The sequence below is a fragment of the Cutaneotrichosporon cavernicola genome (genome assembly GCF_030864355.1).
Source record: "Cutaneotrichosporon cavernicola HIS019 DNA, chromosome: 2".
Classification (NCBI taxonomy): Eukaryota; Fungi; Basidiomycota; class Tremellomycetes; order Trichosporonales; family Trichosporonaceae; genus Cutaneotrichosporon; species Cutaneotrichosporon cavernicola.
Window position 1 is genome coordinate 1281050 of NC_083394.1, and position 14370 is coordinate 1295419.

General features: G+C 57.5%; 8 protein-coding genes across 8 annotated transcripts; 4 read left to right on the plus strand and 4 right to left on the minus strand.

The window, feature by feature from the left end:
- Nucleotides 1-100: 100 nt before the first annotated feature.
- CcaverHIS019_0204980 (uncharacterized protein) lies at nt 101-393 on the minus strand (the record flags this gene model as incomplete). Its single annotated transcript, XM_060597516.1, has 2 exons — nt 101-225; nt 258-393. The coding sequence occupies 2 exons, from the start codon at nt 391-393 to the stop codon at nt 101-103; spliced, it is 261 nt and encodes an 86-aa protein (XP_060454402.1).
- A 241-nt stretch (nt 394-634) lies between these two features.
- On the minus strand, nt 635-1717 carry CcaverHIS019_0204990 (uncharacterized protein; the record flags this gene model as incomplete). The annotated part of the gene is made up of 3 exons (XM_060597517.1): nt 635-1235; nt 1457-1475; nt 1606-1717. 3 exons carry the CDS (start codon nt 1715-1717, stop codon nt 635-637), a joined length of 732 nt encoding a protein of 243 aa, XP_060454403.1.
- A 1002-nt stretch (nt 1718-2719) lies between these two features.
- Nucleotides 2720-3679, plus strand: CcaverHIS019_0205000 (uncharacterized protein; the record flags this gene model as incomplete). The annotated part of the gene is made up of 3 exons (XM_060597518.1): nt 2720-2995; nt 3027-3297; nt 3360-3679. The coding sequence occupies 3 exons, from the start codon at nt 2720-2722 to the stop codon at nt 3677-3679; spliced, it is 867 nt and encodes a 288-aa protein (XP_060454404.1).
- Nucleotides 3680-3721: 42 nt separating this feature from the next.
- Nucleotides 3722-4160, minus strand: CcaverHIS019_0205010 (uncharacterized protein; the record flags this gene model as incomplete). The annotated part of the gene is made up of 3 exons (XM_060597519.1): nt 3722-3762; nt 3796-3877; nt 3909-4160. The coding sequence occupies 3 exons, from the start codon at nt 4158-4160 to the stop codon at nt 3722-3724; spliced, it is 375 nt and encodes a 124-aa protein (XP_060454405.1).
- A 135-nt stretch (nt 4161-4295) lies between these two features.
- On the plus strand, nt 4296-4952 carry CcaverHIS019_0205020 (uncharacterized protein; the record flags this gene model as incomplete). The annotated part of the gene is made up of 3 exons (XM_060597520.1): nt 4296-4487; nt 4528-4603; nt 4774-4952. 3 exons carry the CDS (start codon nt 4296-4298, stop codon nt 4950-4952), a joined length of 447 nt encoding a protein of 148 aa, XP_060454406.1.
- Nucleotides 4953-5460: 508 nt separating this feature from the next.
- On the plus strand, nt 5461-6970 carry ERG24 (uncharacterized protein; the record flags this gene model as incomplete). The annotated part of the gene is made up of 5 exons (XM_060597521.1): nt 5461-5872; nt 5904-6121; nt 6153-6683; nt 6724-6927; nt 6965-6970. The coding sequence occupies 5 exons, from the start codon at nt 5461-5463 to the stop codon at nt 6968-6970; spliced, it is 1371 nt and encodes a 456-aa protein (XP_060454407.1).
- Nucleotides 6971-7234: 264 nt separating this feature from the next.
- Nucleotides 7235-9053, plus strand: CcaverHIS019_0205040 (uncharacterized protein; the record flags this gene model as incomplete). The annotated part of the gene is made up of 4 exons (XM_060597523.1): nt 7235-7505; nt 7552-7726; nt 7768-7910; nt 7951-9053. 4 exons carry the CDS (start codon nt 7235-7237, stop codon nt 9051-9053), a joined length of 1692 nt encoding a protein of 563 aa, XP_060454408.1.
- Nucleotides 9054-11118: 2065 nt separating this feature from the next.
- On the minus strand, nt 11119-12322 carry CcaverHIS019_0205050 (uncharacterized protein; the record flags this gene model as incomplete). Its single annotated transcript, XM_060597524.1, has 4 exons — nt 11119-11161; nt 11204-11287; nt 12137-12266; nt 12313-12322. The coding sequence occupies 4 exons, from the start codon at nt 12320-12322 to the stop codon at nt 11119-11121; spliced, it is 267 nt and encodes an 88-aa protein (XP_060454409.1).
- Between the last annotated feature and the right edge of the window lie 2048 nt (nt 12323-14370).

Sequence of the window (14370 nt, forward strand, 5' to 3'; positions counted from 1 at the left end):
CATCAGCCCATGACAACATCAACAAACAACGGCCACCTCACACGTGTTCGTACTCATGCTCATCAATCATCACATGTACACTACTTGGCCTCCTACCAGCCTAGTCGCGGTCAACGCCGAGGTGGTCGATAATCGCATCGAGCTTGACGTGCAGCGCGGCGACCTTGGCTTCGATCGTCTCGAGGCGAGTCGCGAGGGCAGCGAGCTTAGCGTTGGCGTTGGCGTCTTCAGTCAGTAACGTCAAGTTGTGGGCTCACCATTCGCCACCGCACCGCTCTCCGAGCTCGAATCCGGACTCGTGGTGGCGCCCGAGGGGTAGATGGGCCCATCGCCGACGCGGACGGACGGCACCTCTGAGCCGCCAAGGGAAATGCGGGGGATGTTTGGGGTCATGTTTGATGGGGAATAGAGAAGTAAGTGGTGGTGCTGGATAGATGAGGGACCAGTGTACAAGAGACGAGACAATGGGTTGTGTCGTTACAGTGTCGTTACATTGACATACAAGGCTTGTGCGTCGCCACTGATCATCTCGTTATCTGGTCATGGTCAGCCCACCTTCCTTTTTGTCTCACTAGCTATCCTCCTTTGGCCACTGCCCATCTCTTCTGACGCCCTCAATTCACACCCACGCTTCTCACTCCCGTTTCTCCGCGCCTACAGCTACAATGAGCGCGTCGAGCTTGCCATGGATCCCGACAGCGCCAACCTTGACCCCGAAGTGCTCCAGCAACCGGTCGACTTTGCCGTCCAGCGCCATGATGGAGTCGACCAGCGCGACGTCGGCAGCTTGGACTTCGCACAGGTGCTCCACGATCTTTGGAACGTTGATCGCTCTCACGTGTGCTTCGGGGACCTCGTCCGGCACGACCGCCTTGCCCGCACTCAGGCGGCGGGGCGGGGCAAGCGGTCTGGGCTGGGATCCCCGCTTTCTTCTCTGGTGGTGGTGGTGGTGTTGATGGCCGGGGGGGTGGAGCTGGCCTTGTGTCACGGGTTCGCGGCTCTCGTCGGTGAAATGGGACTCGCGATCCTTCTTCCCCATCGGTTCGGCATGGATCGTGTCCCCGCTGTCATCATGATGCACGAGCGGCGGTCTGACAGGGGTCTTTTCTCGAGACAACGGAGGACGTTGTGAACTCTTGTCCCGGATCGTGCCCAGACTATCCTCATGGTGCGGCGCCATGCGTTCCAGCACGCAGTCCAGGGCATCCTCCGACTCCTCGGGAATCGGAGAGCGTCTGACGTCATGCGGTCCCTCGCTAGTCCAATCGGCCTTCTCTCGCGGATGAAGGACGTGTGGGGTGTAGAGCGTATCATGCTGCCCGTGCAGTGCTTGATGTTGGGCGTGGAGTGCCTGGTGTTGTGCACGCAGTACGTCGTGCTGAGCATGAAGGGCTTGGTGAATGGCTTCCTGATCTTGTCGGTGCATTTTGATCGCTGCTGATTGGCTCTGAATCACGGTCCCGTCGGCCAATACACTGGAACTCAGCGGTGGTGACGGGGGACTCGGCGGTGCTTGCTCGATAATCGGGCCGTGGGACCCTCTATGTGGCCGGTTTGGCGAGTTTGGGTTTTCTGGGAGAGGCTCAAGCTTGCTGACCAACCCACACTTTGTATGTGCTCTCGGAGTCGGATGCTCGAGGTAGCTTGATGTTTGTGGTGGCGACTCTGGGGGGGTTAAGAGGATGTGTGGGTGTGGTTGTGGAGTGTGGTAGGTCATGGTTAGTGAACTGGAGCCTGAGGCACCAAACTGATGATAGCTTCTGCTTGAATTTATAGCCTGCGCAGGCACAGACGTCATGTGGAACCTTTGGCGATGCGCGGATAAGGGGCGTGCGTCTGTTGGTCATTGTTTGGTGAGACTTGTGTACAGTACATTGGAATGTGGGCGCAGCATGTCTAGCACCTGTTGGCCAGTAAATTGAGGGACCTCGGGCAGGTCAGTCGTCACTGCAACTGGCCTGGTTTGGATCTCGGGGTGACGGGATGGCGCAACAGCAGATGGATTCCGCTCATTCCGCCGCGATGGCCGTGACTGAAGTCGAGGTATGCGCCTTGGGTAGAGCGTGTCGCGGGGACCAATTTCATGCTGATCTCAAAAGCAAAAGGAGTGAGAGGTCGTGGTGACGTGATCCTGATGTTGCCTGGCTGCTTCACAGGGCTAGGGGTAGCACAAACCGATTCCAGCATGGCATACATACAGCGGGAGGTAGATAGATTACAAGCCACTAGTGCTTGACATGGGAAGGAGAGATGAACACAGCGGTGGTATTGTCCTTAATGCAAACCACTCACAGCGCCTGCCCGGAGTTTATCTGAATGGGGCCAGATATTTGCAGCCGTATACTCTTTGAAACATATTCTCTCCGTCTGCAATTCACGACTCGTCTCCAAACGCTCTGGATATGAAGCGTTGCGTGTGGACTTCCGGTGCATCTTCTCAAATGCAGAATCGGCGTAGCACGAGTGCATCTACGTGACGCCCAAACTGGAGGCAATGCCGCATTTGCCGAAAACTCCGAGGAACACTGTTCCTGACGGCGTCCTCCATCCTCCCTTTTGAACAGCACTGTGAACGTCGGCCAATTGACACCCCGTAGCAGCATGAACCTCCACCGCTCAGATTTCGGATCGCTCCGGTTTGCCAGGTTGGCAGCGTACCAGCGTACCACTGTACATCCTCTCCTCACTCATTCTAAACTCCAGTCACCAACCACACACGATGGCCTCGGAAAACGCGGTTGCGGGTCCGTCCAAAGAGCGCGAGTCCAAGGCGCCCGAGCGCGTCCCCGTCAAGGGATACAACTACGAGGAGGACTATGAGCCCGACCACCCCCAGAAGCGGTACTACATCACTGTGCCGTCGACGATGCTTGCGAGCACGCCGATGGCAATGGCGATCGGTTTCTTCCTCGGTGCGCGTAGGGGTGCCGTCAAGGCGCGCTTGCAGTTTTTGGCAGAGAACGCACACCGACAGCCCACTACCATCCAGGGATGGGTACGCTCCATGAAGGCATGGCTGACGGCAGTACTTCTACACCAAGACGCGCAATTATCGCGTCTTCTTCGCTGCGTGCAAATATGGCGCGCGATATTCTTTGGGTCTTGGTGCTGCTGCGCTCGCATTCACTACGGCGGAGGAGTATATCGGATACCGGCGCGAGAAGCACTTCCCAAAGGCGAGCGACGCATTCGCGACACCCGTTGATCCCAAGCGCACCAGCTGGCGCAAGGGCCCGCCACACATCGAAGATGGGATGTTGGCGGGGAGCCTTCTGACTCTGTTCGCGGGTATGGCTTGTGAGTCTGACTGCGGGGGGTTACTGAGAGACTGGTGGCTATGGGCTGGAGCTGACGCACAGACCGCCTGCCGAACCCCCTCCTCATCCGCGGCGTGCTGGTCGGATTCACGCTCGGATCTATCTTCTCCGCTGGCCTGATCGTGCAGGACAAGCTGGCGTACAGCATCAGGATGCGGAATGCGGCGGACGCGGCTGTCGAGGAGGTGCTCGAGGAGAACCCCGTACCAGACCGTCCGACCGAGAAGGAGCTGGAGAAGGCGGACGGGAAGGAGAAGGACGCGCCGGCGACTGGGACGAAGGAAGGTTCGGGGACAGAGCGGATGGGCTGGTTCGAGTGGGCGATGGACAAGGTCCGTCTCAAGGACGACAAGGACACATAGATATCATACACATGCATGGGGTCGTTGTACAGGCCAGTACCACTAGGGCGCAGCATCGGAAAGGTCGAAGAGGTCGCCGAACTCTGCGGTCAGAAGGTTGGGGAAAACTGACGCACCGGCGTTCCAGCGGTCGACTATGTGTCCGTCGAACATATCGCGCGACTTGCGGCTCTTGGACAGCCACCCGGTGGTTAGCAACTGGTATCAGCTCTGCCTGATAGCAACTCACGTCGTTCACGGCGGGGCCGGCAGATTCCTCCTCGGGGGCGACAGGGTTGTTGCTGGCGACGGGGCCATCGTCGTCCTCGGTATCGGAGCCCTTGACTGGCGACGGGATGTCGGTCGTTGGCGCTGAGGTCGCGGAACTGGGACCGGTGATGGGGGACTGAGGGACGCTATCGACTTCCATCGAGGCCTCTTGGGGAGCGTCTAAGCGGGCTGGTGTGCCGCGGTTGCTTGGTGGTGGTGTAATGGTTCCCATCGAGGGTACGAGGGTGAGTGATGACGAAGTGTCAAGTTGACGAAACCAAGTGGAGGCCAACTTGTTGTTGCACCTTCCTCAGCCCTACAATACATCATCACCCTTCACTGCCCATCCGTTCTTTCAACACCAGCCATGTCAGAACTCCAAACAACCACGCACCACACCGCCGTCGCCCCACCATTCCCCGGCGCACCAGCTTTCACATTCCACCTCACCCGCCTGGCGGACACGCTGTTCGTTTGGATCGGCGCGGCTGAGCGCGCCGAAGACGACCCGAAGCGTAACCTCGCGCAGGAGTGGGCTGTCGCCATGCCCAGCCGAGGGGTGAGTAGGCTGCTGATCCGAGAGCGAAAGCTGACGCCAGAACATCCCCGCTACCGCGACGCCAGTGTTCCGCCAGGGGGCGGGGGACACTGCGCTGCCTATGGCGCAGCGGCTTGGTGAGTCCTGTCTTGAAGGAAGACCAGGCTGTCTTCCTCTCCTTCCGCTCCCTCTCTCCCTTTCTCACCATCCTTTCTTCCCTTTGCCCTCCCACCACCCTCACCACCCCCTTACCCTCATACGTAACTCCTCCCCCAGTGCCACCCACCACTACCAACGCTTATACCAGCCAAGCGCTTCCCACCCAACCAGATCCACCTGTCGCTCTCGCTCCCCGGCAGCCTGACGGCTACGTCTGGACCCAACCTCGACCCCTACGCCAGCAAGGCGCTGCTGGTCATGGAGAAGCGGCTCGTTGCATGGCTCACAGAGGTCGTCGGATCTACCCGTGCGCCCGTAAGCGCTTAAGGCGATTATCCCAATCTCCGTCTCGCAACTACGCAAGCTTTGCCTGCGTCACCAACATCCTGGCGGACTGGCGCGGTACACTCGCATCAAGCTGAAGAGTTCGATGCACGGAGTGCGCTTCCATCTCCATCCCTGACAGGTGGCGCTCAGGGCACACTGACAGTCGAACGACGATTACACGTTTTCGAAGCGCAACACGTTGGGATTGGGAGAACACTGCAAAAAGCCCTTACTGGGTGCTGTGCACACTATACCATGCATGTTGATACCTACTGCGACGGTGCTGACGTTGTGGGACTGGGTGGCGATGGGCGGTCGGCAACGGTACGGTGGTAAACTGGTGCCTGGCATGACGAGGCTCTTGCGCATTTGGCGCGTGGCGCGTCTCCGCAGAACTGACAGACCAGGGCCACTTCGGACATCGCATCGTCCGACAATCCCTTTTGCCTCTCCTCCATCCAGCCTTATAACCTCCACTTCTTGCAGCTCTACTTCCCCATCGCCCACCATGGCTCAGGAAAGAGAGATCACAACAACCATTACGGCAACGACGACAGTCAAGCTGCCGGCGGCGGCGCCCAAGAGCTACGCCGAGCTCAACCCGCGCCTCAAGCCCACGGAGTTCTTTGGGCCTGTTGGGGGCTTCGTTCTCACTTTCGTCACTCCCATCGTCGCGTACGGTCTCTTCTACGGCTGCAATGAGGTGACGGGGTGCAGCGTCCCGCCCACCCGCAACTTCTTGCAGTGGATCGGTGACTGGCCATCCAGTGCTGGCGCGCTGTGGGAGTGGAAGGCTGCCGGCGTCTACCTCGCATGGTATATGTGGACGGTACTGTGCTGGAACATCCTCCCTGGCGAGTGGATCGAGGGCACCCTCCTCCGCGACGGCACACGCAAAAAGTACAAGATGAACGGCAACGGTGAGCACTCTGTGGAACGCGCTGACCCCAGGCCTTTGGACATTGATCCTCACCCTCGGCATCACTGCTGGTGTCATCGCGCAGCCTGGCGGCATTGCTGCCCTTGCATGGCTCAACGACCACTTTGTGCCCCTCGTCTCGGCCTCGATTGCCATGTGCACCTTCCAGGCCATGTTTGTCTACGTCTACTCGTTCTTCTCTGGCGAGCTCCTCGCGTACCAGGGCAACAGCGGCAACTTCTTCTATGACGTGAGCAAGACCTTGGCACCGCTGACCCCAGTTCTGGATGGGCCGCCCGCTCAACCCCACGTTCCCCGGCTTCCCGACTTTTGACATCAAGACTTTCAACGAGGTGCGCCCCGGCATTATCGGCTGGGTGATGCTCAACATTGGCTTTGCGTGCGCGCAGTACGAGCGCCTCGGGCGCGTCACCAACTCGATGTGGCTCGTCGTCCTCTTCCAGGGCTGGTACTCGATCGACTGTCTGCTCGTCGAATCGTCGATCCTCCAGCAGATGGACATTACCACCGACGGCTTCGGCTTCATGCTCAGCTTTGGTGACCTCACCTGGGTCCCCTTCAGCTACACCGTGCAGGCGCGCTACCTCGTCTTTGCGCCGAACGACCTCTCGCTCGTTGCCTGCGGGCTCATCGTCGCCCTCGAGGTCCTTGGCCAGTACATCTTCCGCGTGGCCAACAACGAGAAGTCCGAGTTCCGCAGCGGTCGCAACCCCAAGAACCTCAAGTTTATGGAGACCAAGCGCGGCACCAAGCTTCTCACCTCGGGCTGGTGGGGCCTCTCGCGTCACCCCGTGAGTTCCAGCTACGATGTTGAGGGCTAGCTGACAGCAGAACTACTTTGGCGACTGGATCATGGCGTGGGCATGGTGCCTCCCGACCGGCTTCAGCACCCCCATCCCCTACTTCTACGTCATCTACTTTGCCATTCTCCTCGCCCACCGCCAGATGCGTGACGACGAGGCGTGCAAGGAGAAGTACGGCAAGGACTGGGAGACCTACTGCAAGAAGGTCCCATACAAGATCATCCCCTATGTCGTGAGCTCAAATTCCTTGTGTACCTAGCTGACACCAGTACTAAACTAAACTAGCACCGACTATAGTGTACTAGATCCAGGTGGTAGACTATACTATCGTAGTATGCATCTAGCATATACCCCGTTCTGGATCTTTGCCACTTTGATAGCTTGCTCGTCGCTGAGGTGATAGATGTTGTGTGAGAGCAGCCTCCACCACTGGTCACAACAATCGCCACCGGAATTTTGGTTCCGGCCTTGCCTCCACCCAATACTCCAACTACAACTCGATCAGCAACTTGTTACTAAACCATCCACTGTACGTCAAAATGGCGCCAGCACCATCACGCACAACCAAGGCAGTGCAGCGTGCTCCGCCTCCGCAGGCGAGCAAGACACGACATCGCATCGGCAAGCCCGGTGCCGCGGTGGCGGACAGCGACAGCGACGATGACGAGGAGACGCTCGAGATCCCGAAGCGCGCGGCGCCCGTCAAGCTCGAAGCGGGTCTTGTTGCCGGCGGAGCAGGGCGTGTGCTCAAATCGGATGTAATCAAGATGGATCTGTCCAAGGCCAAGCTCGACGGCGGTGTGAAGCATGGTGCGTTCAGCTGTAACCTGTACACTGCAGCTTCAGCTGACGGCAGACATCGGCGAGGAGAGCGAGAGCGAGAGCGAGGACGAATCCGAGGATGAGACGAAGCCGGTTTTCAGGAAACCTGGTGCTTCAGCCCCAGAACCAGAGTCTAGCGAGTACGAGACGGAGTCGGAGGAGGAGAGTGAGGAGGAGAAACCGGCATTCCGGCCGATGTTTGTTTCCAAGTGAGTCCTCAGCTGGCGTGATTGTGATGAGCTGACACCAGAACTGCGCGCAAGACGGTGACGGCGGACATGGCGGCCAAGGAAGCTGAGGATGCGGAGAAGCGGGCCGAGGAGGAAAGGGAGCAGCGCAAGCTCGACTCAAGGGAGCTGGCGGGCGAGACTATCCGCCGAGAACTGGCAGAGAGTGAGTCGGCCTACATTGTAACATCCGACCTGACAAACAGAAGAGGTCTCGTCGGACCTCATTCCAGACGTGGACGACACGGACGGCCTGGACCCAGAGGGCGAGTTCGACGCCTGGCGTGCACGCGAGCTCGCTCGCCTCCTGCGCGAGAAGGAGAAGCAGGCTGCGGAGGACGCCGAGCAGGCCGAGATTGAGCGCCGCCGCGCAATGCCCGAAGATATCCGCATGGCCGAGGACATGGCATATGCCGAGGCCTCTCGCGCCAAAGAAAAACCCCAGATGGGCTTCCTCCAGAAATACTACCACAAAGGTGCGTTCCACCAGGACGACGACAACGAGCTCCTCAACCGCGACTACACGGCGGCAACCGAGAGCCAGGTGGACATGGCTTCTCTACCCAGTGTCCTACAAGTACGCGACTACGGCAAAGCCAGTCGATCGAAATACACCCACCTCACGGACCAGGACACGTCGTCTGGTGGGTGGGGTACGGCACACCAGGCCTTCGGGCGACCCAGCGACCAGGTCAACCAAGGCGGCACGGGGTGCTGGAACTGTGGCGGCGACCATATGCGTAGCGACTGTCCGGTCGCCGAGGACATGGGTAACCCCAACGACCTTGGAATGATTGATGGTGTGCGGATCCCTGGTCTGGCGGAGAAACAGGCTGCCGAGCGCGGATTTGGACGTGGGAGGGGACGCGGTGGTGCGCGAGGCGGTATGGGCCGCGGTGCGGGGAGAGGCGGGATCACGGGCGCTAATACCGCCCCGCTGGCGACTAGTCGGGCTTGGGGCGATGGCGGGGAGCGGAAGCGTCCGCGCGAGGAGGAAGGCGAGGGACGTCGTGAGCGGCCGCGCTATAGTGACCGGGAGCGCGAGCGGGAGCGCGATCGCGACCGTGGGCGGGATCGGGACGACAGCAGGCGCGATGGCAGGCGCGACGACAGGCGCGATGGCAGGCGCGACGACAGGCGCGACGACAGCAGGCGTGAGCGAGATGACCGACGGGACGACCGAGACCGCGACCGCGACCGTGGAGACAGGCGGCGCGATGACCGTGACCGTGACCGTGAGCGCGATCGTGAGCGCGATAGTGGACGGCGCCGTAGCCGCAGCCCGCGACGCGACCGTGACAGGCGCTGATGTACGCTGTATGACGCGAGGTGGTGGATCATGCATGTTGACTGCTGAGCTCGGAACTCGGACCATTGAGGCTAAGACACTGAGGCACAAGCATGAGTGAGCAAAGTTGTCCGGCGTCGACCGGGATGCACTGTACGTGCTGTGGTGCGGCGTCGTACGTGTCGTGCACTGAAGCTCCGGTCGGAGTATCAGTGGAGCACCGAGTCATGTCGACCGATTTAGCCACTAGCCACGCTGATGCGACGAGATAGAGAGTGGAGCTGGCTGTAAGGTTTGAGCGCATGGCTGGACCGACTTGTGTCTCCACTCCACACCTACGCTGACTGGACCAGCTTATGTCTCCACTCCACACCTACGCATTGGACTGGCGACAGTTCTGACGAGCCGACGCCGGTAGCAGCGAACAGTAAAGGAGCGTACAGAGCGGAGCGTACAGACCCAAGAACTACCCAGAAGTGTCCAGCACCAAGAACCGTGGACCTCTCCACCGTTCCCCACGGGGCGAAAGGATTCGTCTGTTTGGGTTTACAGCACCTGTTGGACATTACGTGCCTTGAACCTCACTGGCATTCCCCGCCCTGCCACTAATTGTGACGTTCACGTGGTACGTGGTGGGGCTCACGGCTCAAGATATGACTCTCACCGCCACGCAAGACTTGCGAAGAAGCCACCGGACGAAGAGAAGATGTTGATACGAGTCATCCAGTGAAGATGCTTATAACGCCAATACCTGGATAGTGACAATTGACCAGATTCAACTGGACTTGGCATTCGCCCATCGAGACTGGACCGTGACGATAGAAATCTGCGCTCAGCCATCCGCGCGTCGTGGAAAGCATTACGTGGCTCAGCCATCCGTCGTCGTGGAAATCAGTACATGGCTTGTTCAGCCGTCAGCCGGCAGTCAGCCTCACACGTTTCAACTCGCAAATGGCGGCCCAACTGTCCCGCAGTTTCAGCGCGCGAGGTACGGAGAATGAGCTACTGATTCAGCGGACCAGTTACTGGGAAGATGAGAGGAACTAATAGGAACTGGGAGGAACTGGAGTGAGTCCGAGGTAAGAGGTACTGGGTCGGAGGCGTGATGGTTCACGCTTGTTCCTATTCTTATGCTTGAAGATGTGTGCGTCAGTGCAAACGTGGGAGCAAAGAAGGCATATCTGGATGTGACTGCTCTCGGCTAGCTCAGAGCGCCTGCAGGTCAAGGTCGAGGGCGAGGGCGAGGGCGAGGTCAACCCAACAGCTTGGGTAAGGTGAGAGATTCATTGGCCCGAGCAAGACGCCCGCGAGATAAGCGGTATGGCGATAGGTGCGGCACATGCGGTTCAGGTGTAGGCTAGTGTGTGAGAAGCAGGTCCGAGAAGCTTGGCACAAGACATGTGCTGGTCCGCGTGGTACCCTCTACACTACACATAGACCCGAATCACAGCATCGACACGGAGAGGAAGATAGGAATCACGGCATGGCTGTGAGTGAGTTGCCGGCATGATCGTCGAGGCATGCAGCTTTGAGCAACAAAAATGCAGCTGGTAGATGACAAACGGGAGCGGAAAGGCATGTTGCAGCGCAACGCCCGGTCAAGGCAACGCCCGGACCCGGACGGGGACGGCTGGACGGCTGACAGCTCCTCGTTCCTCATGCAGCCAAGCCAAACGTTTGGGCAAGGTGATCCTAACCGAGACCGGAGAGTGGGATATCCTTCCAAGCCACTTCCAAGCCACATCATTACCGTCAGAGTCAGATGTCAGACCCGGCACCCGTCCCGCTTTACGGGTCAGCGTCACTTAAGCTCAGACTGGGTTTCGTACGTCTTTTATGTGCTGTGCGCTGGTACTAACCACCTCCCTGATACGCACGCTATTGGAATTACGGGAGTGGTTTCCCGCGTTTGCTGTTGTGCGCACATCCCGAGTACGAGTATGTGCCTACTTCTCGTTCCTGAGATTTTCTCCGAAATCCATGTACTGTACCTGGATCAAAGCTCTCTGCGCGCAATGCAATGCAATGGATACAACCTTTTTGGGTTCGTCGAGACTTATGCATCAAGGCTCCGACTGGATGATGGCTACTTGTCAAAAAAGCTCCTGCTCCCCTTGGGAGGATATACGCTGAATAGTAAGCACCTTTTCATAAACCAAATGTCGACGTACATGAACTTTGGGTCGACGACTGGGTGCTCTCCCTTGTCGCTAATGATGCGGTTCGTCACCTCGAGCGCTGGACCATTGCCACATCTGTATGTGTGTGAGCGTATTGTAGAGCGGGGAAACCTATATCCGGAGGGACACGGTCAACCAAAGCCAACGTTGACCAACTAGTCTGGAGCACGTTCACATCAGCCATCTCCGAGACAATGAGCCGTGAGGCACTGACCATGCCGCGCACACGGGAACCACCACCAACACACCTTCCCTGTTTTCCGGGACTACCAGCGTCACTCTACGCAGGGGTTGAGGCACTTGTGAGAACCGAGAATTTTTGTCACAGAAAAACGAGCAACCACTGTACATGGGTTGGGCAGTATGAGGCAGGAGGTAGGTCGGTCAACAGGGCGCCATGTGCGGATGCACCGGCTACGCCGGTACGCAGGGCCTGTGAATGTGACAGTGTGATAGATGTGCACCGCCTCATGTCTCATGTGGACCGTTATCGGGTTGTGTGGATTGGATTGTTTGTCGTCTTGGATCTGGTTGCGTCTCTTGGAGCGTGGAGGGGGAGGGATTGGAGCCGAGGTTGGAAGAAGGGACGGCTGGCGTGGAGACGAGGACCAGACTATCCGGGGCAGGTCTAGACATGGCTAGCGATCGAGCGAGGTCTTGGCCCAGCTCCCAGTTCCAACGACCCCCTCTCCAACAGCGCCTGCGCATCCAAGCGAGGAGACAAGAGGGAGGAGAGAGGAGCTCCACAAGCGCAGTAGGAGCTTGGCTTGGCACGTTCCAAAACACAATGTGACGCATAAGGGATGCTCCCACGACTCAGGAGGGATCGACCATGTGCGCCAATGTGACGCCAGAAGAAGACGAGATGGACAATTGGACAAACAAACAAACAAGGCGCGCCAGGCTAAACTATAAATGACTCACTGCCGGAAGATGCGCTCAAATGGCCAGCACTCGACTGCGCCGCCCTGGATCGCGCACTCGTATTGCTTTATCGCAAACAGATGACATGGGTTGGGTAGTGCCGGGTCGAGAGAGTCTAGTCGGGACATTGCTGCGGTGAGTGCCTGCGCGCGCAGATTGGGCAGGTGGGAGCGTACTTTGTGCCATGCTATTTGCGTGACAGACCTATCCACAATTGGATGTCGAGTGATGGAGTTGGGATCGAGTGTTGCAAAGTGGAGGTGTTGCTGGAAACGAGAGAATCATGGATAGCATTGATGACGCATGACGCAGTATTCAGCCCAGGTTGATTATAAAAATAGGATTAAGCAAATTATGTATTGCCCTTAATGAGAGTTAGAAATAGGATTATGAATAGGCTTAAGCGAATTGTGGAATGCGGTTAATGATTTGTTTGAATCATTACGTCCTTAACCTTCAGGTAACCATAGTGCAATAAATCTGTGATCATCCGATCGCGTTTGGACTGTGCTCATGTTGAGACTCAAAATACAGTTGACGCGACGCGTTTGTCGCGTCCATTCTGAAAAAGCAGAGCGCTGGTATGCGCTGTAACTATACATTACCGGTATTACCGTGTAATACATTGATCTCACCCGACTGTCCGACTGACCAACTGTCAGGCAAATAGCTAAAGAACGGGAAGAGCAGGAACGAGATTCCGGCATAGACGGCCCAAAAACACCTTCTTGGCGCTCTGAATGGTCTCCCGTCGTCTGGTCGGATAGGCAGCGCTTTGATTCCTGCCGCGGTAGATTTCCCATTCCCATTCCCACCCATGCCTCGGATGCCTCGGATGCCACACCATGCCGTCTACAGGTCCACAGGTCCACAGGTCCACAACAAAGAGTACATACTCCCACCTTGGAGCATACAGTCTAAAAAGGAAACGGCGTTACTTACAGGGAGGTGAGGACAGGGGGACTTGAGCACAAATCTCTCAATGGAGTGCGTAACTCATGTCCACGAGCCTGATGCTGGAACCAAACCTTGCATCGTCAGCTCTGTAGTGCAGGCGGACAGGCGGAGGAGAAGACAGGCGGAGGAGCGGCCGCCGCTGCACCTGCTGCTCTGCCGGGCCCATATTGACGGGGACAAGTCGCTGACACGTCGCCGACAAGACTTATGAGGGCAAGGTGAGGTGCGGCCTCTTTATCTCGTTCCCCATCGCAGTTGCACCTAAACACTTTTCTCAACATCGCATCACCTCTTCACGTCATACATTATAGCGATAGGGGCGTTTTTTGTCCTCAATTCCTCTTCATCCCCCATCGCCCTTGATTCCATCACACGGCTCGGTACATATTTATCATTCACCGACCACGATCGCCCATTCAACTTTGCGATCCGCAATCTCCATTCATATTCATACCGCCCAAACTTTGTATCCCTCCGGCACCCCTACCAACCTAATCGTGCGCTTCCACAAGTCTGCTTCCACTTGGATAGAGTCTATTCTCCGATCTCAACCTCCGACTACGGGCCCGGCTTGCATAGCTTGAATTGAGTTATTGCATTGCGCATCAAGGCCATAACGCCACGGTATCGGCCATCCCCCAACGCCCAATTCAACACGCACGGTCTTGACCGAATCCCCGACTCGCTCGATCTGTAGAGCCGAGTGCGCCATCCCATCATCGGCCAGGTCCCCGCTCCCTGTCTCGCGCGACACGGTCTCGGTCCTCGGTCCCGGATCGAGACTCTTGAGATCAAGCCTCTTATTCCTCCCTATTCGGAACGGAAGTGGCTGTCTTGGATCTGGATATTCGCCGAGTCGGGTATTGAGGATTTTCGATTGAATTCAAGTATTGCCTTGTGGCTTAAGGGGTTTAACAAAAGGAGGGACGAATCCGGTTGGTATAAGGAAACGGGAATTTTCAAAGTGGCTTGAATACCTGAATACCTGAAATACCCTTTAGCCCGCTTCCGCGGATTGTCACCTCTTTAGACTAGTCCAAGCCATTAAACCAGGACAAAGCCTTTGACCTTGATCCTTGATCTCTTGGATCCTGGTCATCTACTTTCCTCTCTCTCTCATCCCTCACCTCGACGCGCTCCTGCTGTCGCTCCTACTCCTACTCCTACTCCTACTCCTCCTCCTCCTCTGCTCTCATTCCAACTCTTTCCATTGCAACAGGTTTGCACCTCAATCTTCCTACTCAGTAAGTCATCATCAACACGGTCAGCCCATTACC